The sequence below is a fragment of the Giraffa tippelskirchi genome, chromosome 7 (genome assembly GCF_054371585.1).
Source record: "Giraffa tippelskirchi isolate mGirTip1 chromosome 7, T2T-mGirTip1v1.2.pri, whole genome shotgun sequence".
In the NCBI taxonomy this organism is placed as follows: Eukaryota; Metazoa; Chordata; class Mammalia; order Artiodactyla; family Giraffidae; genus Giraffa; species Giraffa tippelskirchi.
The window spans coordinates 158,685,088-158,712,598 of NC_137281.1; the positions used below are offsets into that span (position 1 = coordinate 158,685,088).

Below are 27,511 nucleotides of genomic sequence, written 5' to 3' on the forward strand. Positions count from 1 at the left end.
CACTGCAGGCAGATTCTTTACCAACTGGAAAGTGGTCTTATCAAAGAAACTTCCTTACCATGGCGTGTGGTTATGAAGGGTCTAAAAGAGATGCGAATAACCCATTTTCTAACATAAACATTTTATGGTAAAGTGTGACTTTACCATAATAGAATGTTGCAGGACCCAAGCCTACATTTAGTTCACTATGGGTTAGAAATATTTGATATTTAAGAAAGTTCTCAAACACAACAAACTAATTTTCAGTTATAATCTACAACAGCATAACAAAAACAGTGTGTTCTTGCTTCTGGCTTCCTGCAGCCCCTGGTTCACCCTCATGTCCCGTATTGCGTCCCAGGATCCTGTAGTGCGCCTGCTGCAGTGCTCACCTCTCTCACTCAACTCCTCAAGGGCTTATTAACCGTGCTCTCCCCAGGGCATATTAGTCACAGTGCCTGCAATACAGTAGCAGCTCTGTAGTTGCTGGCTAACTGCATGAAAGCTTTTAAAATCAATTTTGCCAGCATATTTATTAGCCAAAGTGTATAGAGACCCACCATGTGTGTATGGGGCTCTGTGGGCGCACAATGCGGGGTGAGGCATGACTCCAGCCAGCCAACGAACCAGCTAGAAATACACAATGTTATGTCTTGCATTTTTAAATCATTAAAGGTGTTAAGTAACAGCTCAGGAAAAGGGTAGGCATATTTCTGCCAGCCTGCCTAATCAGGCCCACCATTCATATTTTTTACAGCCTGAAAGCTAAAAATGAATTTGACAGTTTTAAGTGGTTACATTTTAAACGGTTATATACTTACCTACATAATATCCTTAATATTGCCTTGTGATCCACAAAACTTAAAATATCTCCTCTCTAGCAGTTTTAGAAGTCTGCTACCCTCTACTTTAGGACCACAGAAGATTGAGGGAGCAAAATGAGATTAATCACTAAACTATAAAGTAAACACATTATTGTTGTAAGAATTATTAACAGAAAAACTAAGGAAAGCTTGGAAGAAGGAGAACTTGAACTGGGGTGGTACCAAAAACAAAAACAGTGCAAGGAGGCATAGACTATACACAGGTTTCAAAAGCGGGAAGGTTTGGACGGGCAGAGAGGAAGAATCAATGGTGACATAGAGAGAATTTGTCAACAGACACCAACAGAACAAATTAGTCTCAGAACACAAAGATGTCAACAAAGTGCCAGAAATTACTTTAAAAAATTATAAATAAACGTCCAAAGCTTAATCGTGTTCTGAAAAATATATTACTAACTCCGATATAATCAATGTCCAGATCGTGATAATGCTTGGACCCCACAATCCAGGTCACGATGTAGTAGGCGGTCAGCTGAAGGTTGACATAAGGCCAGTTGAAGCCTTTCCCCAGCCATCCGGGGAATGACCACGGCAGCCCTGTGGAGAGGAACAGGCAGAGTTGGAGCAGGTCTAACAGTGCGGACACCACTAAAACCAGAGCAAAATAAACAAAAAGGGACGCACACAGGCTAAGCAAATAGCCAATAAAGGCCTGATGAAAGGAAAGATGGCATACCATGCACAAATTCTCAAAATGCCTTCCAGCTTACGGACACAGTAATTCCTTACTGATCCTGAGAGTCAGGTTCTGTGATTCTAAGTGCTCTTTCAATAAAAAGAAATAAAAACAAACAAAAACCCTTTTCTCAATGATATTTACCAACAGAAACAAATGTAACATATAATTTAATATCCCCATCCCTGCTAAAAAGATATTTGATGTACAATTTTTGTTCTCTGAAGGCAAATAAAAGAGTTTTGAAAGACTTATGCTTAACCTGGCAGCTCAGACAGTAAAGAATCCGCCTGCAATGCGGGAGACCCTGGTTTGATCCCTGGGTCAGAAACATCCCCTGGAGAAAACGGCTATCTACTCCAGTATTCCTGCCTGGAGAACTCTATGGACAGAGGAGCCTGGCGGGCTACAGTCCATGGGGTCACAAAGAGTCGGACACGACTGAGCGACTAACACTACGCATAGCTACTTCTGTGAGGCAAGTACAACACAAATGCCTCACTCACTAGTACATCTTCTTACAACTTGAAGTTATTTAAATACTAATTAGTAAGGTAATCAAATTTTGCAAAACTAGTTTTTCTTTATGGCAATATAAGTGCCGGTGACTCAATAGGGAAATATGCCTTTCTTATATGATATTGAACAAATAATCCACATTCTTCTAATACCCCAATTATTACTAAGCTTAAAAAAAAAAGAGAGAGAGAAAAGAAGCACTAATTATGATTCTAAATCCTAATTCTCTTAAGGAACATTAAGTTCCTTAACTGTTAATATATGTTACCAATCTAGTTTACCACTGCAAAACAATAAAATCAAAATGATAAAATGCTTATTTTTCTAAACTCCAGAAGAATGTCTAAGTTGTATCTACACAAGAAATGTGACATTAAAATAATGGAATGTTTTAAAACAGTCAAATGCCAAATACATTCTGAAGGTCTGCCATGAGTAAGTCTTTGTTAGGACACGGTTCAGCCTGCCAGATTTTCTGCACTTAAATGAGAATCGACCTTGAAAGCAGCCCAGGGGTCAAGTATGTGCCGAAGTCAATGATGCTTTTTACTGCTCAATTTCTGAAAACTCTTACAAAAGTCCATTTAGAAAGAACACACTGACTCTGCATTTTTTTAACTTAGAAAACTTACGCTTGTCCTTTGATGCTTGAAAACGATTTTAAAAATAACGTGAAATTAAGCCCTATAAGTTAAGACCATCAGCAAGAAAAAGAAATGCAAAAAGATTGTCTGAAGAGGCCTTACAAATTAGCTGAGAAAAGAAGAGAAGCTAAAGGCAAAGGAGAAAAGGAAAGATGTGCCCATTTGAATTCAGAGTTCCAAAGAATAGCAAGTAGAGATAAGAAAGCCTTTCTCAGTGATCAGTGCAAAGAAATAGATGAAAAAAACAGAATGGGAAAGACTAGAGATCTCTTCAAGAAAATTAGAGATACCAAGGGAACATTTCATGCAAAGATGGGCTCAAAAAAGGACAGAAATGGTATGGAACTAACAGAAGCAGAAGATATTAAGAAGAGGTGGCAAGAATACACAGAAGAACTGTACAAAAAAGATCTTCACAACCCAGATAATCATGATGGTGTGATCACTCACCTACAGCCAGACATCCTGGAATGTGAAGTCAAGTGGGCCTTAGAAAGCATTACTATGAACAAAGTGAGTGGAGGAGATGGAATCCCAATTGAGCTATTTGAAATCCTAAAAGATGATGCTATGAAAGTGTGGCACTCAATATGCCAGCAAATTTGGAAAACTCAGCAGTGGCCACAGGACTGGAAAAGGTCAGTTTTCATTCCAGTCCCAAAGAAAGGCAATGCCAAAAAAATGCTCAAACTACCGCACAATTGCACTCATCTTACATGCTAGCAAAGTAATGCTCAAAATTCTCCAAGCCAGGCTTCAGCAATATGTGAACCGTGAACTTCCAGATGTGCAAGCTGGTTTTAGAAAACACAGAGGAATCAGAGATCAAATTGCCAACATCCAGTGGATCATTGTAAAAGCAAGAGAGTTCCAGAAGAACATCTACTTCTGCTTTATTGACTATACCAAAGCCTTTGACTGTGTGGATCACAACAAAGTGTGGAAAATTCTTCAAGAGATGGAACACCAGACCACCTTATCTGCCTCCTGAAAAATTTGTATGCAGGTCAGGAAGCAACAGTAAGAACCAGACATGGAACAACAGACTGGTTCCAAATTGGGGAAGGAGTATGTCAAGGCTGTATATTGTCACCCTGCTTATTTAACCTATATGCAGAGTACATTATGAGAAATTCTGGGCTGGATAAAGCACAAGCTGGAATCAAGATTGCCAGGAGAAATATCAATAACCTCAGATATGCAGATTACACTACCCTTATGGCAAAAAGTGAAGAGGAACTAAAGAGCCTCTTGATGAAAGTGAAAGAGGAGAGTGAAAAAGTTGGCTTAAAGTTCAACATTCAGAAAGCTAAGATCATGGCATCTGGTCCCATCACTTCATGGCAAATAGATGGGGAAACAGTGGAAACAGTGGCTGACTTTATTTTGGGGAGCTCCAAAATCACTGCAGATGGTGATTGCAGCCATGAATTTAAGACACTTGCTCCTTGCAAGAAAAGCTATGACCAACCTAGATAGCATATAAAAAAGCAGAGACGTTACTTTGCCAACAAAGGTTGTCTAGTCAAAGCTATGGTTTTTCCAGTGGTCATGTATGGATGTGAGAGTTGGACTATAAAGAAAGCTGAGCGCAAAAGAATTGATGCTTTTGAAATGTGGTGTTGGAGAAGACTCTTGAGAGTCCCTTGGACTGCAAGGAGATCCAACCAGTCCATTCTAAAGGAAATCAGTCCTGACTAATACTGAAGCTGAAACTCCAATACTTTGGCCACCTGATGCGAAGAACTGACTCATTGGAAAAGAAGCTGATGCTGAGAAAGATTGAAGGTACAAGGAGAAGGGCATGACAAAGGATGAGATGGTTTGATGGCATCACCGACTCTATGGACATGCGTTTGAGTAAACTCCAGGAGTTGGTGATGGGCAGGGAGGCCTGGCGTGCTGCAGTCCATCGGGTCGCAAAGAGTCGGACATGACTGAGCGACTGAACTCAACTGAAGCCCTATAAGATGGACCTCAATAAATCACACAATTTAGCCTCAATGTGTAAGCCTATTTGAAATAACCAAGGTCATTTCAAATGATAAAAGTATGCTTCTGTGTATGTTTGAAATCTTTTATAGTTCTGTACACTGCTCCAGGAGAACAGTACAAGGAATATAGTCCCATGTGAGAAATTATCCTGCCACTAGAATTTAAGCTCCACAAGGAAAGGATTGTTCCAGGCATCCCCGCCTAGAACAAACAAACAACAACAAAAATCACTTTTGTATGTACCTCTTCTAGAAATGGGATCCACTACTGTATGTAACACACAATTTTGCAAGTTAGTTGGGATATACTGCTGTTGACTAGAAACGGGCACCTCCACCGACCTCTACAAGAATTAATCATGCGCGCTGCACTGCTGATTTTCAACAGCCCCTGAAAGGAGTTCAGGGTGGAGAGCAGAAATGAGGCACTCTGTGATACATACTTTCAGGAGCCCATTTTATGAGCCCAATTCTTGTATCTCCTTGTCTCCAGAAAAGTGCTAAACTCCTTCATGGGGATGCCTGCTCCTCATGACCGGCAGAAAGCTTCCACAAAAATGTGAGCTTGATTGCACGCGCTCCCCTCACCACAACCGCATGCGCACTGACCGCCCGCCTCTCCAGAGGGGCTCTCTCCTCTTTCTCAAGCGCTGCCTCCTGTGCTGCAATCCTCATTTTGCCCCAAAGAAAACTTAACTCATAACTCTCACATTGTACATTTTTTTTTAAGTTGATACTGTTGCATACAATATACAATCTTATAAATGTTATTGTCCTTTTACGAATTTTGATGAGAAATTCTGTTGAGGAAATTAGTATAACACCACAAAAAAAAAAAGAAAAGAAAAACACAGAATAGACTTAGGTTCTAAATATGATTTTGATGGTTACTAATTTTCCAACCTTAAGTCAGTGGTATAACTCTCTAAGCCTCCACTGCTTCTGTAAAATGAGAAGATAATGCCTCCCTCCAGAGGTAGGATAAGTATCAGACACAATATTCATGAGCAAAGGAAGACACACGCCTGGCACATGCTTGGCTACTGGTAGCGTTACTGGCAGTGTTAACCACATGATTGGCACTTCAGTAGTAACAGGTACTCCATATACACAATTCAGAACTTTAAAATTAAAAGGAAGCAGACTACAAAAGTATGGCAATCTTCACTTCTTACCTATGAGTGTAATATTAGGGTTCCGCTTCTTAGCTTCCTTCATTAACCACCATTCATATCCTCGGAAATAATTCTCATCTAATGCGTAGTGCATGTGGGAGGGCTCTGTGCCGTCTGAAGGGGAGAGAGCAAAACAGGAAGGAAACTATTAATGGTGCTTCATAGGCCACACTCTACACATACAAACATATTACAGAGAAGTAGGTTCTAGATCCAATCCTGACCTGGGGCACATAAGAATAATCTTATATAACTTAAAGGTAAATGATCAAAGCATACTATTTCACTTTTCCATTGCCCTGAGCATCACAAAGGTCTTAAATAATAAACTACAACTTTCTATCATAAGCCATGAGTCTTATCAGCTTGTATAGTTGAAAATTTCTAGGACTAATATCCTGCTGGGAGTTGGTCTCTCTGGGGTTTTCAAATCCCCACGCCCAGCTCTAAGCTCGGCCCACCTCAACTTCTAGCTTCTCAATCCCAGACGTGAACCCTGAGTTCAGTTCAGTTCAGTCGCTCAGTCGTGTCCGACTCTTTGCGACCCCACGAACTGCAACACACCAGGCCTCCCTGTCCATCACCAACTCCCAGAGATTACTCAGACTCATGTCCATCGAGTCGGTGATGCCATCCAATGATCTCATCCTCTGTTGTCCCCTTCTCCTCCTGCCCTCAATCTTTCCCAGCATCAGGATCTTTTCAAATGAGTCAGCTCTTCGCTTCAGGTGGCCAAAGTTTTAGAGCTTCAGCTTCAACATCAGTCCTTCCAATGAACACCCAGGACTGATCTCCTTTAGGATGGGCTGGTTGAATCTCCTTGCAATCCAAGGGACTCGCAAGAGTCTTCTCCAACACCACATTTCAAAAGCATCAATCCTGAGTTGCTAAGCCCCAATTTCCATACCCCATGCCTTGAGCCTATAACATGCCTCCTTAAATCAAGACAACAGAATATTGAGAAAATAGGAATGAGTACACTTTCTCATTGTAAGAAAATTCTATAGTAATCTCTATAGGGTGTCTAGGTAGGTAAATAACATCAATCCTCATGTGTTACCACGTTTCACAAACATCTGGCCTGGGAGAGGCGCCCTAGCCCTTTTCTTCTTAAATGTAAACATCAGAATTCACAAGAACTACCTGCTTCTGCATCTCTATCTCTAGTCTAGCTTCAGCAAATGAAGATGGCCTGTCATTATCTATTATGCAAAAAAGGGTTTCATAATAAAATGTGTGTCTTCCTGTAACAGCTAGGGGATGGTTTTGTTATGGGGTTTTCTTTTGTTTTTAATTTGCATTTTTTCTTTCAGCATAAATTAAATACCAGTACCACCACACAGATATATCTATTAAACAAAAATTACTTACAAGTCACTAACAGGAACACAGACATATAGATAATACTCTAAAGTTCACTATAATGGAGTTTAACATATAAAAAAATTAGCTATATATAATCATTGAGAGAATTTTCTTCTTCTGAAAACCTGAGACCTAAAAAATTTTTAATTGACTGCATGTATTACACAAAGCCAATCAAAATGATGAAAATAAGTTACTGGTTAAAATTATTTTATTTTTAAAGGATAAAAACACTGTATCTTTGAAATACCAATTATTTATATTTTGCCACATATTTTATTTAAAGCTAATAACACCTTTTTTTAACATGTTTAATACATTAAAAACTTACTTTCTTAAAACTTCTCCGTAAAATTTCACTCTCTCCCTATTCTCTGTCTAGTGACTATTAGTTTATAAAAAACTGTGGATTTATTTACTACTGATTCTTCAACTAAATAAGAAATCTAAAGTCCACAAGCTGCTTTGTATGGAAAAATACATGTTTTGATATAATATTTTTAAAATAACTATAATGAAAAAGGAACAATAAAAAACAACCTAAACAGTAATCAACATCAGAAATGTTGGCATTATTTATATTCTGAAACCACAGTCTATGAGTTTAGGTATAGGTTCAAATATTGGAGGCAAAAATCCCAGTCCCCAAATCTTCCTACCTGTTGTCTGCCCATCACCACCTATTTCAACTTTTAGAATATGCAAAGAGGCACCGAAGTTTGGCTGGGGAAAGAAGTAACAATATTAACAGTGTGATTCACTGTATGAAGGATAAAACACTTCAAGACAATTACTAATCACTGCCTTTGATTTTACAGATGAGAAAACCAAAGCAAAATTTCAAACAGATAGCAACTTATTCCAAAAGTAATTTACCAGATTTTTAAAAACTAGAAATGTAAAGATGCTAAAGACTATTGCTGAAATTCATCACAGTTTCTAAAATATCACAGACACCATTAAATCATTATTTGTTCACTACCTTAAAGAGATAATCCAGTATTTCAGAACGGTAGGGCTCTGGGTAATTTACTAGAAGTCGGGAGGTTGCCTAAAAAAAAAAAAAAAAGTTTCAAAAGCATGACTCAATCAGATCTGATCATGAGCACTTTTTCACGGTGTTTACGCATGCCATCTAGCACGCCTACAGTGAGCCAGCTCTTGGGCAGCTCCGAGCTGTGGGAAGTCGTTTCCCAGGTTCCTTCTTCGCCTGGCTTTGTTTTGCTCAGCGTTGGGTAAATAGGGCTGATGTCTGTCCAACAGCTAAAACACAGGTCCCCAGCAACAACCACGTTTCTCTTCTACTGAGATGAGGGTTGGTGACGGTTGGCTGGGAGGTTAAGGTTGCTAAGTCTATTGATGAATCTCATTATTACAGAGGATCTATCTATCTTGAGGACCTAGACTCAGAGAGTGGTTATTAGAAGAAATAAAACAGTTTTTCTACCTCAAGACTGTTTGTCACCTACAATATCTGGGGGCCAAGAATGGGAAACATGAATCTCAGGCAATTTTTCCCCTCAACATCTTGTAGAAAAATATTACAAGCAGCAATTCTTAAAGGATCCTCTCCTCTCCTCAGTCTTATTAGAGATTTGTAAGTGCTATCTCTTACTGTTAAGAATGACCACACAATGGTCCCCAGGCCAGGCTGTACAGGAAACCTCACACAAGACTGACATCAAGCACTGTTTACAATAGCTAGGACATGGAAGCAACGTAGACGTCCATCGACAGATGAATGGATAAGGAAGCTGTGGTACATATATACAATGGAATATCACTCAGCCATAAAAAGGAATGCATTTGAGTCAGTTCTAATGCAACAGATGAACCTAGAGCATATTATACAGAAAGAGAAAAACAAATATCATCTATTAATGCATATATATGGAATCTAGAAAGATGGTACTGAGGAATCTATTTGCAGGGCAGCAATGGCGATGTAGACATAGAAAAGACTTGTGGGCACACTGAGGGAAGGAGAGGGTGGGACAGATTGAGAGAACAGCATGGAAATACATACATTACCACACGTGAAACAGCCAGCGGGAATGTGCTGTGACTCGGAGAGCGCAAACCAGTGCCCTGTGACAACTGAGAGGGGGGCGTGGGTGGGAAGTGAGAGGGAGGTTCAAAAGGGAGGGAACACACGTATACCTGTGGTTGATTCATGCTGTATGGCAGGAACCAACACAACATTGTAAAGCAATTATCCTCCAATTAAAAATAAATAAAATTTTTAAAAAGACTGGCATCAAAATGCATGGATAAAGGCGGAAGAATAAAAAGAGAAAGATGAAAGAATTTCCCTACCCCCAAGAGCTTTCAGAATAAAGTTCAGATTGTTCAGTTTTATACCCAAATCCCTTAATTATTTGGATTCTAACTCACATCATCTATGCAGGTATAACAAACTAATATTTCTTTCTTCTGTCTCCATTGCTGCCTTGCAAATAGATTCACCAGTACCATCTTTCTAGATTCTATAAATATACATTAATATACGATATTTGTCTTTTTGACTTACTTCACTCTATATAATAGGCTCTACGTTCATCAACCTCATTAGAACTGACTCAAATGTGTTCCTTTTTTAAGACTGAGTACTGTTGCATTATATTTAAGTACCACAGCTTCTTTATCCATTCATGTATCAAATGCACTCTACACTCTCATCTGGCCAAATCTAGTCCAAGCTTTCCGGTCAAACTCCACCTCTTCAAGGAAGAATTCCCTCTGTTCTTCCTCATCGCTGTGACGTAGGTGCCTCTCCTGTGGACTGTGGCCTCCCTCAGCAACAGGTCCACATCACTACCATTAATCCCTCTATCCCTGCACCCTCATCACTGTTTCACCTCTAAGATCCTTGAGGACAACGACTGGGTCCCATTCAAGTTCATATCCCCATTTATTCTCTTATTCAATAAGCATTTATTTAATATCTCCTATGTTATCATTTGCCTCACCAGTACAGGCAACATAATATAGTCTTTGAGTCCATGGAGCTGGAATCCTGATTACATCAGTTACAAGCAGTGTGACCAAGGGCAAATTATCATTTGCCAAGGGTTGTCTTACTCAGTCAGCTGTCCCAAGACTAAATTAAGATATAGGCAAGGACTTAGCACAGTAGCTGGCACGTAGCAAGCTCTCAAGAGATGACAGGCATTGTTTACACAAATTGCTTTTAAAAATATAGTCGTTTTCTCAAAGAGCTTACAGACTAGTAGAGGCTCAAATATTGAAGTCAGTGAGTGCTGTATATGCACACTAACCTATTCTTGACCCAAGGGAAACAATGCTGCTCTGTATCATGCTAATATATACTGCTGCTAGAACAGTGTGTTTTGCTGTTTAGGCGTTGTTTTGCTCTCTATGTTCTTCCATCCTTAACAAAGAAAGGGCCAACTTTGAGCAATCACACCACATCATTAGGATATTGCCAGCTTATAGTCACACCCAGTGCAGAAGCATTAGTTTTATTAATGGCAATAGTTAGCAGTATAGCCAAGTGTTGAAATGTACCATAAAGCAATAACAAATTACCAAATTATTGATACTAATCATGCTCCCTAAATTAGGCCTGGAGTTGTTTTTAACAGCCCAGGATGAAGCCTTAGCACAAAAATTGGAAAACAGCTATGTTCTCAATAAATGGTAGGCACTGAATATATTTCTCATTTAAAATCCTTGGATAACTTCCTTCCCCCTAATATATAAAACAGAATGATATTAACCAAAATTAGTCATGGGGCAGATGCCATCCTTTAATATTTGACATCTATCCTCACAATGTTCCAACCAGGCAGGTATCACTGTGTGCCCAGAAAAAAATCTGAGATACAGAGAGGTTAAATAACCTGCCCAAGGCTGTACAGCAAGTGACAAGGAGGCCCAGAACAGACCCCTGGCAATTTGGTTTTAAGTCCATGTACACCACACTGCTTTCCCTACCAAATATGCAGATTAAATGAGAATATTCCAAACACTTACTGCTACAAACTGTGCTACATCCAGGGACTCCAGAAAGGAGTGATGTGCATATATAGTATTGCAATCATTTTCATTCAATCAGTATTTACTAAACTTCTAAGATGAGTAACACATTACACACAGGGACACTATCAGAAAGTTTCTTGTTCTGAGTTATGAAACAATCCTTCTCATTTTAAACAGAGTTAATAAATGTAAAAACAAAAAAGATTTCCAGTTTGAGCAAGTTAAACAGTGGACTTAGCATCAAAGTAAAGATATTAGGACATGATCAACCTTCATTTTAGGCTTATTTGGCATGTTAAACTGCATAGTAAGCATGTCAAGTAAAATGTAATGCTAAACTTTCTTTAGTTGATATTTGTATCGATACATGTTATTAACATATGTGTTCCAGAAATTACATGAAATCCCTAGACATCTGCTATGTCCTGGTATAATGCTATCACATGTAATTCTAGTTATTATCTTAAAATGCTATAGGTCACAGAAATAACCAAATTTCCTTACCAATTGAATTACAATGAACTTTATCAGATTTTTAATATGGCCGCGTTTAAGCCTTTTTGTCATTTACAGATAGTTATTGCTTTACTAATGCTTTGGCAAAAATGTTCTTCCAAAAGTGCTTCATCTTCAAGACTTTTGGAAAGAACTCTTCACTTAAAGTACAGGATTCTGATAACTTTCAGATCATATTGATGAACTGGGTAAGAATTTACAGAACTCTAAGGTAAAACAAGAATCCTAAAACTGCTAACAAAATATCAAGATCAATAAGAATTAATTATAGGGAACTGAATGAACTGCTGGGAGTCCCTTGGACGGCAAGGCGATCCAACCAGTCCATCCTAAAGGAGATCTGCCCTGGGTGTTCATTGGAAGGACTGATGCTGAAGCTGAAACTCCAATACTTTGGCCACCTCACGTGAAGAGCTGACTCATTGGAAAAGACCCTGACGCTGGGAAAGATTGGGGGCAGGAGGAGAAGGGGACCACAGAGGATGAGATGGCTGGGTGGCATCACCAACTCAATGGACATGAGTTTGGGTAGACTCCAGGAGTTGGTGATGGACAGGGAGGCCTGGCGTGCTGCGATTCATGGGGTCGCAAAGAGTCGGACACAACTGAGCAACTGAACTGAACTGAAATGAATGAACTGATGAGGATAATTTTAATTTTTATGACTTTTTATCCAAAACATTGTTGCTTCTTGAATGTTTTAGTTCTTCCAGATTTGTGGAAAAACTTTTTCCTAACCTATGACTTGTAGCAATTTGCTAAGTGTATCCTTGTAAACAAAGACAAAACAAATTTCTATCTGATCCCTTCAATATTCAAAAACTTTTAGTGAGTATTTTCATAGAAATAGTTATTTGTGTAAGTTTACTAAGAATTTGTCCTCCTCATAACAGGACACAATTAGAAACACTGGTTATATTACCAAGGTTTTAACTAACATGTCATATTTGAGAAAAACCTACATAGACTCAGATATGACCAGACAGATTTTAAAAATTTAGGTTGACCTATGGAACCAATTCTTCGGCTTTCTTTATAGTCCAGCTCTCAAATCCATACATGACTACTGGAAAAACGATAGCTTTGACTAGACGGACCTTTGTCGGCAAAGTAACGTCTCTGCTTTTTAATATACTGCCTAGTTATACTGTCTAGGTTGGTCGTAGCTTTTCTTCCATGGAGCAAGTGTCTTTTAATTTCATGGCTGCAGTCACCATCTACAGAGATTTTGGAGCCCAAGAAAATAAAGTCTGTCACTGTTTCCATTGTTTCCCCATGTATTTGCCATGAAGTGATGGGACTGGATGCCATGATCTTAAGTTTTCTGAATGTTGTTTTAAGCCAGCTTTTTCACTCTCCTCTTTCACTTTCATCAAGAGGCTCTTTAATTCCTCTTCACTTTCTACCACAAGGGTGGTGTCATCTGTGTATCTGAGGTTATTGATATTTCCCCCGGCAATCTTGATTCCAGCTTGTGCTTCCTCCAGCCCAGCGTTTCTCATGATGTACTCTGCATATAAGTTAAATAAGTAGGGTGACAACATACAGCCTTGATGTACTCCTTTCCCAATTTTGAACCAGTCTGTCGTTCCATGTCCAGTTCTAACTGTTGCTTCTTGACCTGCATACAGATTTCTCAGGAGGCAGGTGAGGTGGTCTGGTATTCCCATCTCTTGAAGAATTTTCCACAGTTTGTTGTGATCTACACAGTCAAAGGCTTTGCTGCTGCTGCTGCTGCTAAGCCGCTTCAGTCGTGTCCGACTCTGTGCGACCCCATAGACGGCAGCCCACCAGGCTCCGCCGTCCCTGGGATTCTCCAGGCAAGAATACTGGAGTGGGTTGCCGTTTCCTTCTCCAGTGCATTAAAGGGAAAAGTGAAAGTGAAGTCACTCAGTCGTCCAACTCTTAGCGACCCCGTGGACTGTAGCCTACCAGGCTCCTCCGTCCATGGGATTTTCCAGGCAAGAGTACTGGAGTGGGGTGCCATTGCCTTCTCCGCAAAGGCTTTGGCATAATCAATAAAGCAGAAGTAGACTTTTTTTCTGGAACTCTCTTGTTTTTTGATGATCCAACGGATGCTGGCAATTTGATCTCTGGTTCCTCTGCCTTCTCTAAAACCAGCTTGAACATATGGAAGTTCACAGTTCATGTACTGTTGAAGCCTGGCTTGGAGAATTTTGCGCATTACTCTGCTAGCGTGTGAGATGAGTACAATTGTGCAGTAGTTTGAACATTCTTTGGTATTGCCCTTCTTTGGGCATATAAATAAATTTGCCCAAAGCTTTCTTTGCCCATATAAAGAACTATGCCCACTGCTTTCTATAAACAAAGCTGAGCGCCGAAGAATTGATGCTTTTGAACTGTGGTGTTGGAGAAGACTCTTGAGAGTCCCTTGGACAGCAAGGGGATCAAACCAATCCATACTAAAGGAAATCAACCCTGAATAGTCATTGGAAGGACTGATGCTGAAGCTGAAACTCCAATACTTTGGCCACCTGATGTGAAGAACTGACTCACTGGAAAAGACCCTGATGCTGGGAAAGATTGAAGGCGGGAGGAGAAGGGGACAACAGGATGAGATGGTTGCATGGCATACTGACTCAATGGACATGAGTCTGAGCAAGCTCCGGGAGTTGGTGATGCACAGGGAAGCCTGCCATGCTGCAGTCCATGGGGTCGCAAACAGACACGACTGAGTAACTGAACTGATGGAGCCAATGTCAGTGAACTCTGTCCCATCATTTTGGCTGCAGTCTTCAGGCAAGAATACTGGAGTGGGTGGCCGCTCCCTTCTCCAGGTGATCTTCCCACCCCAGGGATTGAACCCAGGTCTGCCACATTGCAGGTGGGCGCATTACAACCCATTGCAGTGGGTTGCAGGCACGGCAGTCCACTCCAGTGTTCTCGCCTAGAGAATCCCCACGGACAGCGGAGCTGGGAGGGTTACGGTCCATGGGGTCACAAAGACTCCGACATGACTGAGAGACTAAACACAGCACATGGAGCCAATAAAGCTCCCTGGAAAAATCAGCCTGGCAACTTGCTTACAGGGTTCCCAGAAGCCTTACCAGGTAAGTAAGAAGGGTCACTTCTTGGCAGATGCAGGAATCTCAGAATATTGGTGGACCTCGAGAAGAAAGGAATTCACCCAAATCTATCAGGATTGCAGAGAAAGCCTGACGATATGTTCACGGCTTGGCTTCCTAGCCTTGAGGGACATTTTTAACAGCCCAATTTGTGATTCCTTGTGCAAATGTCCAACAGAGCACACTTAAAAGAGCCTATATGGTCAATGATTATTTTGGCTGCACTGAAATAATCAGGGCAAGTTTAATAAGACTATACTTATTTTGCAAGCAAATTAGCCTTATTCTGGTTATCTCTAATAAAAGGTGGAAGTAAGGGGTGACGATAGAGAGAAAATTATATTTCAGTGAAGAACTAGAGTACACTCTGCAGATAACCGGACTATAGCCTGCCAGGCTCCTCTGTCCATGGGATTTTCCAGGCAAGAATGCTGGAATGGATTGCCATTTCCTTCTCCAGGGGATCTTCCCGGCCCAGGGATCAATCCGGGGTCTCCTGCACTGCAGGCAGACTCTACCATCTGAGCCACCAGGGAAGCCCATTATCAGATTCTAGTCCTGTTAATTGTCTTTGAGGTTTGTTTTCTACCTGTAAACTGGACCAAATACTGAATTCTTCTCATTTCCTCCAATATCTGAATACAGCCTTCCAAACTAACGTTTCTGACTTTTTCCCACCTTTCTGACTTTAAATTATTAAGAACTAAAATTTCCCTTTTCCTGAAGTTATGCAACCTAAAGTGGGATAACTTTATACAAACTCCAGAGAAATCACAACAGTTCATATCTGAACAACCTTCATGCCTGTTGCTCTGTTGACCACTCAGAAAGATCCCCAGAGATAGTCAAACTCAATCCAGGAAGATCTATGATTGCCACCATCTGTCCCCACTCCATCTGAAGATGTTCTACACCTAGAAATCACAACTGGTTGCCCTCAGGATTCAGAACAGGTTTACAATCTGCTCCACTAGCCACTTTTTTCTTTTGTTTTCATAGAAATGTCTATTACATAAACTGAATCAAGTATTTGCACCATATAGACCTAACCTTGTAAGCACACTTGCATCACTGTCCCCTGAAATAAGACATAACCCTTTAACAGAACTGACCATGGTTGGGTGAGATATGGAGCAATCCACCAACCCAGGACAGACTCAAACCCATTCATATCAGATGGCCCAAAATGTTAATCACAGTATTACCTAATCTTTGAACAGATTCCTCAGGCCCCAAGATCAGTGACCTGGTTTCAAGGTGTGACCTTTTAAGCTTAGGACAATGGCTACCAACTGGACTGCAAACTATTGACTGTAGTATAATTACAGGAGTGCTACTATAATCCTTTCTAAATTACAGCAGGCCCTATCCCTTACTTTCAGTAAATCAGCTATTCAGGCAATTTAAGGTCCTCACCACTGCCTCTGATACCTGGGCATCAGGGGTGGCTTGTAGTGGAATCCCCAATGGTCAGGTTTTTCCTTTTTTGTAATGCAAGTGCAGGACTCAAGCTTTGATTGCAAAGCATCCACTTCAAAGAGGTATCCACTTCCGAGATGGCTGTCTCAAATAAACACGCTGCAACCAAAGAACCCAGAGCCAAGCTGAGGGTGGGGGTAGGGGGGAGTTCTTTGCCAGATCTTGATCAGTTTCCCTAACTGACCATCATTAGGGCCACTTTTTCTTTCCCTGAACTTTAAGTTCCCACACTTAAGGTTTCAGTTCACCAATGAAAAGTAAGCCACAAAGCCCAAGGCCTCCACCCTTGACCCTAATGAAACCAGAATCCCAGGCCCACACCCTCTCTCTCTCTACCTACAATCACCAGGCGTGACCCAGGGATGCCATGTGCTTTCCAGGACCTATGAGTAATAACCATTTTTTTGTTCAAAGTTTTCCAATGGTTATCGCTGAGGGCATCTTGCAATCATAAGAACCACAGGGGCAATGACAACACTGGTTATCAGTAGGATGAGACCAGCCTAAAACAGCCACCCAGCAAGCAAGCATTCAAGTTAGCTCTGAATTGCATCCAAGGACACACATTCCATCTGACTCAATTCAACAAACAACCCATTCAAGAGTTCAGCCTTGCCATTTTCAAATAAAATCAGCTCTAGCTCTGTCCTGGGGAACAAAAAAGAAAATCCCTCTCATCCAAAGACCTGCCACCACAAACGCCATGAACTCAAAGGCTATACACACAAAGGGAGAAAACAAAGGCAAGACAAAGGTTACAGAGAACAAGCTGACAGGACTAAGCAAATTGTTAGGAGCCAAGAACAACCATGCCACTGTAGCAAGCTCCCAGGCTTGGGAGCCACCTGTTAGCATGACTAGGGAACTAAGGAAATTACCAGCTATGCCCACGCAGACTTTGCATTAAGCTGGTTTGGCCCTCATGTCTCCCTTAACGTATTTTAGAATGCCTAGATAAGAGGAACTTATCCCAACTGACACAGCCTAGAAAATACTAAGGAGACAGGCCAATTAAGTGTAATTAGTATCCTGTGTGGGATCTTGAAACTGAAAAAGAGCATTGGGTAAGGAAGGAAATATGAAAGGAAGTAACGATTTTCATTAACGTAATCAACATTGGTTGGGACAAATGTCCCATACTAACGTGGAATGCTGATAATAGGAGAAAACTTGGTTACAGGGTATATGACAACTCTGTATGGTCTTGGCAACTTTTCTATAAACCTAAAACTGTTTCTAAAGTTAAAAATTCATTAAAAAAAAAAAAGAAAAGAAAAGAAAACAAGCTTGCCCCAGAGGTCCTTGAATCAATAAAAAAGTTCTCTCGATACCTACGATGAGAATCAGTTGGTGCCTTTGTCAAAATTTGTTAAAATGCAGGTTCTCAGGCCCCACTCCAGAACTCTAAAGTCAGAATGGGAGCTGGCGAGAAGGCCAGAGTCTGCATTTAAACAAACAGACCAGGTGATTTCTTATGCACCTTAACATTTCCCTGTCTTGGCACACATAAACAGCCACCAACGAGGCCTCTTCCAGCGGGCAACTCACCCCCTTAGGCCTTTGCCACCGGAGGGGAAAACAGTCCTCCAACAGTTAAACAATCCGAGAGTATCAGCAGCTGATACTGGTGTGGCCTGACATTAGAAAAAAGACTTTAAAAAGTCCCAGCTTCTGGCTTCTCACCTTCCTAAAAAGGAGCTGAGGCACCTGTCGTCCCTTGAAACAAAAACCTACCAGACGCCTGACCCCTTGGAAAGAGCCCAACCGCAAATTGCAGTCCTGTTCCAGGACTCTCCGACCCCTGCCCTCCCACCCTAAAAATAACAGGCGCAGTCAAAACATCCCTCCCGGGCATCCTCTTCGGCAAACGGACGCTCCTCGGGCCCCTGGCCATCTCTGGAGCGACCCTCCCAGAGTGCCCTCTTCAAGGTGAAAAGACCCTTCCCCTCAGGCCGCCCTGCTCAAGCTGAGGCAGGATTTGAGCCCCCCGCCCTGTCCCTATCTAGACCTGTCACTTACTCGGTGGACCTCCGGACCCTCATCTGTTTAACCTAACTGCCTCTATGGGGTCATCTTAAACCAACTAACGCGGGGCAGTGGCGCGGCCACAGCCTCGTGGCAGCCATGGACGAACGCCCACCTCAGGCAGCGACGCGCGCGCGTCGAAACGCTGGGGCCGCGCCGCGGGGGCTTGTGGGACGGGGCGGAACCAGACACCTCCAACCCCCCGCCCCCCGCGTTCCTCACCCCGCCGCCGCTGACCGCTCCGATGCCGTCGAACTCCCGGCCCAGCCCGTCGGAGTCGTCGAGCACGTACGCGCCGCTGGGTGCCAGCAGCGCGCACAGCAGCAGGGTCACCGCGGCTTGGCCCGCCAAACCCGCGGCGGCCGTCATGGCTTTCCCCCGGCGTTGCTGGGAGGCCTGAATTAGGCGCTCAGCCATTGTGTGACAGGTCATATGACTCGGGCGCCCAGGGAGGCGGGTCCGGTCGCCGCCATGATGGAGAAGGGCAGGAGACCGCGGGTGCCGCCGCCACCATGTTGAGTGTGGGCTGCAGGTCGCTGACGCGGCCGCCTTCGTGTTGTGGGGTGGGGAGCGAGCCTTTTCTATCGGGCCCTACGTCAGGGCTTGACTGCAGGTTTCCGCGTTTGTCACTTCGGTGCCCCGCCTTTGGCATCACCTACTGGAGTATTTTATCGAAGGAAAAAGATGGCTATCCAAGGCCAAGGGAGCCGTGCAGTGAATGGCCTATCATGGACCCCCCCCCAAGCATCAGCATTCAGAAAACTGAGATCATGACATCCAGTCCCATCACTTCATGGCAAATAGATGGAGAAACAGTGGAAACAGTGACAGACTTTATTTTGGGGGGCTCCAAAATCACCGCAGATGGTGACTGCAGCCATGAAATTAAAAGACGTTTGCTCCGTGGAAGAAAATTATGACCAACCTAGACAGCTTATTAAAAAGCAGAGACATTACTTTGCCAACAAAGATTCTTCTTGTCAAAGCTCTGGTTTTTCCAGTAGTCATGTATGGTTGTGAGAGATGGACTATAAAGAAAGCTGAGCGCCAAAGAACTGATACTTTTGAACTGTGGTGTTGGAGAAGACTCTTGAGAGTCCCTCGGACTGCAAGGAGATCCAACCAGTGAATCCGAAGGGAAATCAGTCCTGACTAATCATTAGAAGGACTGATGTTGAAGCTGAAACTCCAATACTTTGGCCACCTGATGCGAAGAACTGACTCATTGGAAAAGACCATGATGCTGGGAAAGATTGAGGGCGGGAGGAGAAGGGGGCAACAGACGATGAGATGGTTTGATGGCATCATCTACTCAATGGACATGAGTTTGGGTAAACTCTGGGAGTTGGTGATGGACAGGGAGGCCTGGTGTGCTGCAGTCCATGAGGTCACAAAGAGTTGGACACGACTGAGCAACTGAACTGAACTGAAGCATCTCCGGGCACTTGTTCCATGTGCCAGTAGAAGGAGGACCCGGCTTGCAGCCTCTGTCTTAGTTCCCGTTCAGCTGTCACCTCCAATGGATCACTTAGCTTCCTGAGCCTGAGTTTCCCCGTTATGTAAGGAAACAAGAAGACCAGCCGCAGGAGGGACATTTGATTAAATGGCATACAAACAAGGAAACAGACAACGCAGTAAATCCGAGCTGAGGGTGTCACCCACTTAGCAAGTGTTAGCTGACGAGGTAATTCATCCGATACCTACTGTGTAGCTGCGTAGGGTACTTTCCGCTGCCAGTTGAAATGGTTCCCAGCAGATACTCCTAAATTGGTAGGAAAGTTGTGAATTGTGCTGGGATTCCTGTCATATCAGGCACTGAGCTGAGATTTCTGATTTCCTTGGCATTGAAGCAAATTGGAGAGACTACTGAGAGACTGCAGTGGAAATATCTCTGAGCCCAATATCTCCCTAGACAAAGCCATGGAGTTGGTTTTCAGTGCCTGCGCAAACCTGGGATACCGCAAAATGGCAGGGAGATGACCCAAAGGCTATTTAGGCCAAGGGAGCCTTTGTCTACAGGGTTCTATTTGGAATCTTATTGTTTTGCCCCTTTACTGCAAACCTAAATTTAAGTGTCAAGACTACAATTATGTTAAGAGGAAAAGTTTATCTGAGCAGTACCGTAAACACACTCATCAGGCCCTTAAGGATATCTGTAGGTTCGTAGTGGACAGTATGCTTACTCTTAACATTTCCGTAAGTTACTGTCGATCTACCATTACCAAACGCTCCCAGCTGGTGTCTAATGTCCTAACCTAATTATTAATAGTGTCCCTTTCACCCTCAAAAATGTTCTGGCTTGGATGGTAAGTTGCAGAGTTCCCTGTATATTGTCACCTGTTTTCTTTCATGTGTTGTCCTTTCCATACAGCACTTATCTGACCTACTTCCCTTACAATCACCTTTCTGTGTGATTATACTGTACTCAAGTGTGTAGCTCTTCAAGTTCCATGATTTCTCTTCCCAGAACGCTGATCCATCTGTTCTAATAAAATTTTAAAACATGGGTTGGAGTGCCAGTGGATGCCAGACATGGTTGATAAGTAAATGTTAAGCTTCCTACCAACCCTGAGATTTTGTATCTGTGATATGCACTTCGACCCCATGGACTGTAGCTCTGTTCATGGGAGTTTCCAGGCAAGAATACTGGCTGCTGCTGCTGCTAAGTCACTTCAGTCGTGTCCGACTCTGTGCGACCCCATAGACGGCAGCCCACCAGGCTCCCCTGTCCCTGGGATTCTCCAGACAAGAATGCTGGAGTGGGTTGCCATTGCCTTCTCCAGGGCATCTTCCCGATCCAGGGATTGAACCCGAGTCTACATGCATCTCCAGCATTGGCAGGCAGGTTCTTTGCCAGCTGAGCCACAGGGAAAGCCCTAAAACATATGCACGATAATGTAACCAGAAGGGAAGTACCAAGGTGAAAATAGAAGGAAAATACCATACAAGCAAAATTGGGAACTTGGAAACCAGAACCCAGCATATGTCATCCTGTAGTGCACCAGTGTACCTTGTATTTGGGAGGCATCCTATAAATATCTGTGCAGCGTGCAATAGCTGGGAAAGAGGAAACAGAATGTTTAACAGAAAATGTATACAACTAGTTCCTATTAGTTCATAACCAAAGTAATTCCTTATCAGGGAAGACGTCTCTTGTTTCAAATTTCTCATTTATGCTCAGGAAACCATTAGACAAGAAAGTTTCTAATAAAAAAGCAGTAAGTGCAAGCTAAGAAAGAGATACTTGGACTGCTGGGCACAGCACTGCTACTTGCTGAAGATGTGAAATAGAGGGAAACAGCAGTTAGCAGACAAGTGATGGTGTGTTCAGCTTCCCTTGCTTCTGTTTTATCGGGATCCCTGAAATATACCAGACAGTAAGAAAAGAGGGTCTCTCAGTTCTCAAAAGTCAGATGAGTTTTAAAAATAAGGAGTTTTTCTCTTAAAAAAGCAGTGTTTCTGAGTGTCAAACTGCACTTCAGCCCCAGCAAATTTCTCAGTTTTCTAAAGGGAAAATGTTATCAAAATCAGACGATCTCTTGAGGAAAGTGAGCGCAGTCTTATCTAAAAGATGAAACGTTACTGGTAAAGTCTGCTGTCTCACTCTCAGAAATGGTTTTACTTTTAGGAGTCTGAATTAGGCTGCCAGAAATTCAAGGCTACAGACCAAGTCTTCTTCTTCTTTGTACTTAAGTGCAGCAGTGTGCAATCCATGGTGAGTACTCAGTATATATGTTGAACTGATATTGAGAAAAAGATCAAATTTTTGATCTATGCCTCATACCACACCTAAGTATAACTGCCAGATGGATAAAGCTCTAAATGTGTTAAAAAAAAAAAAAAAGGAAACCTTAAAGTTCTATTAGAAAATACGGGCAAATTCCTGTATAACTTGGGGTCTGTATAAGACTCATGTCTTGACACAACAAAATAAAAGTTTGATTTTTAAGAAAGTCACTAAATAATCACATAAGGGGATAAGAAAAAAAATTGCTTCTAGATAAGTTGGAACATTTCTTAAAGTAAGAATCCTCCAGGGTCAAAAGTATGAAGTATTCTCTTTTCATGAACTATCCTGTAACGTCTGCCATTTATTTGATCTGTACAACTTTTACATAAGTTGTTTGATTTCAGTTGTTAATTACATCACTCCCTGTTCCATGACTTTTCTCAGTTAATAGTTCAGTGGACAAAATCCACATAATGGAATAAATTATGTATTGTTTACTAAACATTTTCTGAAGTATAACTACAGATAAAAACCGCTAGAATAAGAAGCAATGTGCTAGAGTAGTTACACGATCAGCCCTGGAGCCAGACTACGTAGCTTCAGATCTTTCCTTCCACCTGCTAGCTGTGTGATTTCGGCCAGGTTTCTTAACTTCTTCAGGCTTCAGTTTAACCATCCATAAATAGAGATGATGGTAGAACTGTTAATGTGAAATTCAGCTGAATTAATATTTATATAACACTTAGGATAATCAGCATATACTACAAGCTATTGAAGGGCTTATTATGTGAACAATAACATCAATGGAATATAGATTTAACTAGAACATAACTCTTGAGTTTACTGCTCTCCACAGAACCAAGACAGTCCTGAGGGAAAGGATTCTTCCTGTCTTTGTACTGGTTTGCATTTTGTTGTCTGTGGTCATCCAAATCCTTGTCTTCCTGTGTTTGGCTGATCCCCCATCGTCTGAGTCTTGGTGGGAGTCAGATCCCACCTCCTTCAGGAGTTAAGGCGCCGCACCGTCCCTCTGCTCACCCTCAGCACGTGAGCTCTGGAACCCCAGTGACCAGGACCCCTCAATCAGTTCCCCAAACCTGGGACTTTGTTCTTGGAAGCGCGATTAAATGTACAGGCTGTTGAGAAAGCAGCCCGGAGCAGAGTCCAGAGGAGGCGGTGCTAGAGGCTCCCCAGAGGGACCGGAAGTCCCCGGGGGCAGTAGGGGGAGGAGCGCCATCCCTAGGCTCAGGCAGGATGCCGTGAGCTGTCCTCCTGGTCCTTTGCCATAAGCCCATGTCACAAGGCTGATTCTGCAGCCTCAGCAGCAATTCTGTGCCATATCTCAATTTCTTTCTAAGTCTTTCATTTTTTGCTCAGGGTTAGCCAAAGATGGTGCTGTTTCCCACAGCAAAGAACCCTGACTGATACACCAGGTTATAATGAGACTGGAAATGATCACCACAAAGAATTCTCAGCCTCTATATCTGCATTCCCCCCACTTTAAACATTGCCTTCACCCCGTGTAGTTCTTTTGTTGGTAATTGTTAATGCATGTGTGTGTGCTAAGTCACTTGAGTTATGTCCGACTCTTTGTGACCCTGTGGACCACAGCCCACTAGGCTCCTCTGTCCATGGGATTCTCCAGGCAAGAATACTGGAGTGGGTTGCCATGCCCTCCTCCAGAGGGGTCTTCCTGACCCAGGGATCCAACCTGTATCTCTTAGGTCTCTTGCATTGGCGGGCGGGTTCTCTACCACTAGCACCACCTGGGGATCCCCATTAGTGCATGGATTAGTTCAGATTAAGGAACTCCAGGAAGTTCTGCTGTCCTCTTCTGTTTCACCCGTGATACATCTGTTCGTCTTTGGATTGTCAGTACCTTTTTCTGCACTCCAGCCAGGGTAAGAATTCTAGAATCCACCTAATTTCAAGTCTTAGGCATGAAAAAAATAACAGTGCCCATGGCTCAGAAGATTTTTTTTAAACATCTAGTACAATTCTGCCCAATAAATAGAAGGCAAACATGTATATAACTTGAAATTTTCTAGTAGCCACATTAAAGTTGACCAAAAAAAGCATATGAGATTAATTTTGATGATATATTTTATTTAGCTCAATATACGTGGGGTCACAAAAGAGTTGGATAGCGGCTAAAAACAAAAATCCAAAGTACTGTTGATAAAAATGTAGTCAATATAAAAATATATTAGTAAAACATTTTGTGGGGTTTTTTTATATGAAATTTTCGAAAATCTAGACTTTTATTTTATACAGATTGTTGTTGTTTAGTCTCTTCTGACTCTTTTTCAACCCCATGGACTGTAACATGCCACACTCCTTCTGTCCATGGGATTTCCTAGGCAAGAATACTGGAGTGGGTTGCCATTTCCTCCTCCAAGGGATCTTCCTGACCCAGGGATCAAACCCACGTCTCCTGTGTCTCCTGCATTGGCAGGTGGATTCTTTACCACTGAGCCAGGCAATGGCACCCCACTCCAGTACTCTTGCCTGGAAAATCCCATGGACGGAGGAGCCTGGTAGGCTACAGTCCATGGGGTCGCTAAGAGTCGGACACGACTGAGCGACTTCACTTTCACTTTTCCCTTTCATGCACTGGAGAAAGAAATGGCAACCCACTCCAGTATTCTTGCCTGGAGAATCCTAGGGACGGCGGAGCCTGGTGAGCTGCCGTCTATGGGGTCGCACAGAGTTGGACACGACTGAAGCGACTTAGCATAGCAGAGCCACCAGGGAAGTCGTTTTATACACATAGCGCACCTCAGTTCAAATTAGCCCCATCTCAAGTGCACAAGAGCCACACGTGACCCGTGGCCCCAGTATTGGACTAAGCAGGTAACATGTATGCCGGCTGTACACACCCAGTAAACATCTACTTCTGCCTGCTAAAAATGAGTTTGAAGAATACCAACTCTTTGCTGGGGCTGCCGTAACAAATGCAGCAAAACAGTGATTTAAACAACAGAAATTTATTTTGTCAGAGTTCTGAAGTTCAGCGGCCAAGTGTGGGAAATCTTGGTTTCTCCTGGTTTCTCCTGAGGTCTCTATCTTTGGCATGCAGGTGGCCACCAGCACTTTGTACCCTCTGGGCATGTGCTTCCCTGGTGGCTCTGTGTGTGTCCAAATTTCCTCTTCTTTCAAGGATACCAGTCAGACTGGATAGGGGCCCATGTGAAGAGTTTCATTTTTACTTAATCGCCTCAATAAAGGCCCAGTCTCCAAATACAATCACGTTCTGAGTACTGGGGTTAGGGCTTCAATAAACACAGTTTAGGCAGACACAATTCAGCCCATAGTAATAGCTAACAGTGGTTAAGTTGTGGTGGTGGTGGTTTAGGTACTAAGTCATACCTGACTCTTGTGCGACCCCATGAACTGTAGCCCACCAGGCTCCTCTGTCCATAGGATTTCCCAGGCAAAAATACTGGAGTGATTTGCCATTTCCTTCTCCAAGTGATTCAGTTATAATAAACTAGTACATGTCAGTAAAACTCTTTGCTGAATTCTAAGAGCCATTCTGGCAAATTGTTGACCCTTAGGAAGGGGTTGGAGAGCCCCCAAATTACAGCCAGTTGGTCCAAAGTAGTGGAGACCCAAGTCTTGTGACTGGCATCTGAAGTGGAATCAGTCTAGTGCAGCTGAGCTCTTTCCTGTGGAATCTGATGCTATCCTCCAGGTAATTAGTGTAAGAATTACCAAGTTGTAGAACATCTAGCTAGTGTCTGGAGTATTGGAGGATTTGTTGTTGATAGAAAGGAAACCCCAAAAATATTATGTCAGAAGTGTTCTGTGGGCAGAAACAGAAACAGTAGTGGCCAGTCCTCCCATGCACGTGCGTGCACTCGCGTGCACACACACACACAGCAAACATAACCCCACCATATGTTTGCAAGAATCACCTGCAGTATTTGCTTTGCCTCCACTGCTCTGATCTTGCTCCCTAGATTTCAGATTTCTGGCTCCATAATCTGACTGTCAGTATTGTTTGGGGCCCTCTGCCTCATTTCATAGGCTACTTCAACAGCCCTGGCTTCCCACTTTCCTTAATTAATCTCAACTGCAACAGTTTTGGATAAAAGATCTCCCCCTCCTGCATTCTGGCCCCAAGGAAGCCTGAAATGCTCTCTGGGTTCCTTCCCCCACTCACTGCCCATCTCCCCAGTGTCAGCAGACATTTGGATAAGAACATGCTTTCCCACCGCCATCTCAGACCTTGATTACTGCCTAATACTATGGGCTGAACTGATCCCCTCTAAAGTTGATATGTTGAAGCCTTAACCTCCATGGTGACTGGATGTGGAGATAAAAACTCTAAGGGGATGATTAAGGTGAAGTGAGATCATAAGGGTGGAACCCTGATACAGTAAGAGTAGGGTCCTTATAAAAAGAGACAGTCTTCTTCCTTCCTTACTCTCTCTTCCTCCCTCCCGCCCACCCTCTCTGTTCCTTCTACCCCCCCCCCCCAAGTGAGGATATACAGTGAGAAAACAGCTATCTGCAAGACCGGAAAAAGAGCTCCTCCCAGAAATCAAATGGTAGGCACCTTGATCTTGGATTCCAGCCTCTAGAACTAGGAGCAAAGTTCCACTGTCGAAGCCTCCCAGTCTGTGCTATTTTGTCATGGCAGGCTGAGCAGACAAATACACCTCCTGTCTCTGTACTGCTTGCATGTCCAAAACGTCAGATTAAAATTTCTTTTTTTTTCCCAGACAAGAGTTTTTTAATCAGCAATGAGTTACCATGATTATTAGAAATGTTTGCTTAAAAATGAGGTAAGAACATGCCATAAACCCAGACAGTTAACAGAATATTTTAGTTATAAAAAGGGAAACATTCTTGAAGATTGGCACTTGCCTGAATTAATCCTGGGTTTATAGTTTAATTTGACTTCAGACTTCTGGCACCTAGAATCCACATCGTGACATTCACATCAACTCAACAATATATACACTGAATTTGTTATCTGTTCCTGTGTCACAGATTATCCAATGTTCTGCAGTTGAAAGCAACAATAAATATTTAGTAGTAGTAGCAGTTTAGTCGCTAAGTCGTGTCTGACTCTTGCAACCCCACAGACTGTAGCCCGCCAGGCTCCTCTGCCCATGGGATTCTCCAGGCAAGAATACTGGAGTGGGTTGCCATTTCCTTCTCCAGGGCATCTTCCCAACCCAGGAATCGAAACTGGGTCTCCTGCATTCCAGGCAGATTCTTTACTGACTGAGCTACAGGGAAGATAATAAGTATTTAGTCCATCTCATTTCCTGTGGGTGGGGAGTTCGGGATCACCTTGGCTGGGTGGTTCTAGCTCAGGATCCCTCGTGAGGCTGCAGTAGAGATGCTAGCAGGAGCTGCATCATCTTGAGGCTTGGAGATTTACTTCCAAGGTGGTTATTCAATGCTGCTGGCTCACTCAGATCCC

The 27,511-nt window shown here is 42.7% G+C and overlaps 2 protein-coding genes across 52 annotated transcripts in view; one reads left to right on the plus strand and one right to left on the minus strand.

The window, feature by feature from the left end:
* The window catches only part of GALC (galactosylceramidase), a 77,783-nt gene extending 57,424 nt beyond the window's left edge, over positions 1 to 20,359 (minus strand). For 5 of the 30 annotated variants that reach the window (XR_014059495.1, XR_014059493.1, XR_014059494.1 and 2 more), the window contains exons 1-5: positions 18,567 to 19,991; positions 8,219 to 8,287; positions 7,896 to 7,959; positions 5,872 to 5,985; positions 1,261 to 1,400 (exon numbers count right to left, since the gene is read on the minus strand). Coding sequence is in view for 11 of the 30 variants with exons in the window: in XM_081510295.1 (XP_081366421.1) it covers positions 1,261 to 1,400; positions 5,872 to 5,985; positions 7,896 to 7,959; positions 8,219 to 8,287; positions 18,567 to 18,776 (597 nt within the window). In the remaining 19 variants the exon portion in view is untranslated. Of the gene's footprint in view, positions 1 to 800; positions 1,401 to 5,871; positions 5,986 to 7,895; positions 7,960 to 8,218; positions 8,288 to 14,822; positions 14,963 to 16,271; positions 16,419 to 18,338; positions 19,992 to 20,048 lie in introns of those variants that run through there. The other 25 variants (XR_014059496.1, XR_014059499.1, XM_081510299.1 and 22 more) reach the window with 14 other exon arrangements.
* The window catches only part of GPR65 (G protein-coupled receptor 65), a 92,692-nt gene continuing 84,965 nt past the window's right edge, over positions 19,785 to 27,511 (plus strand). For all 22 annotated transcript variants that reach the window (XR_014059506.1, XR_014059519.1, XR_014059512.1 and 19 more), the window contains exons 1-2: positions 19,785 to 20,028; positions 21,973 to 22,059. The gene's annotated coding sequence lies outside the window, so the exon portion shown is untranslated. The remainder of the gene's footprint in view (positions 20,029 to 21,972; positions 22,060 to 27,511) is intronic.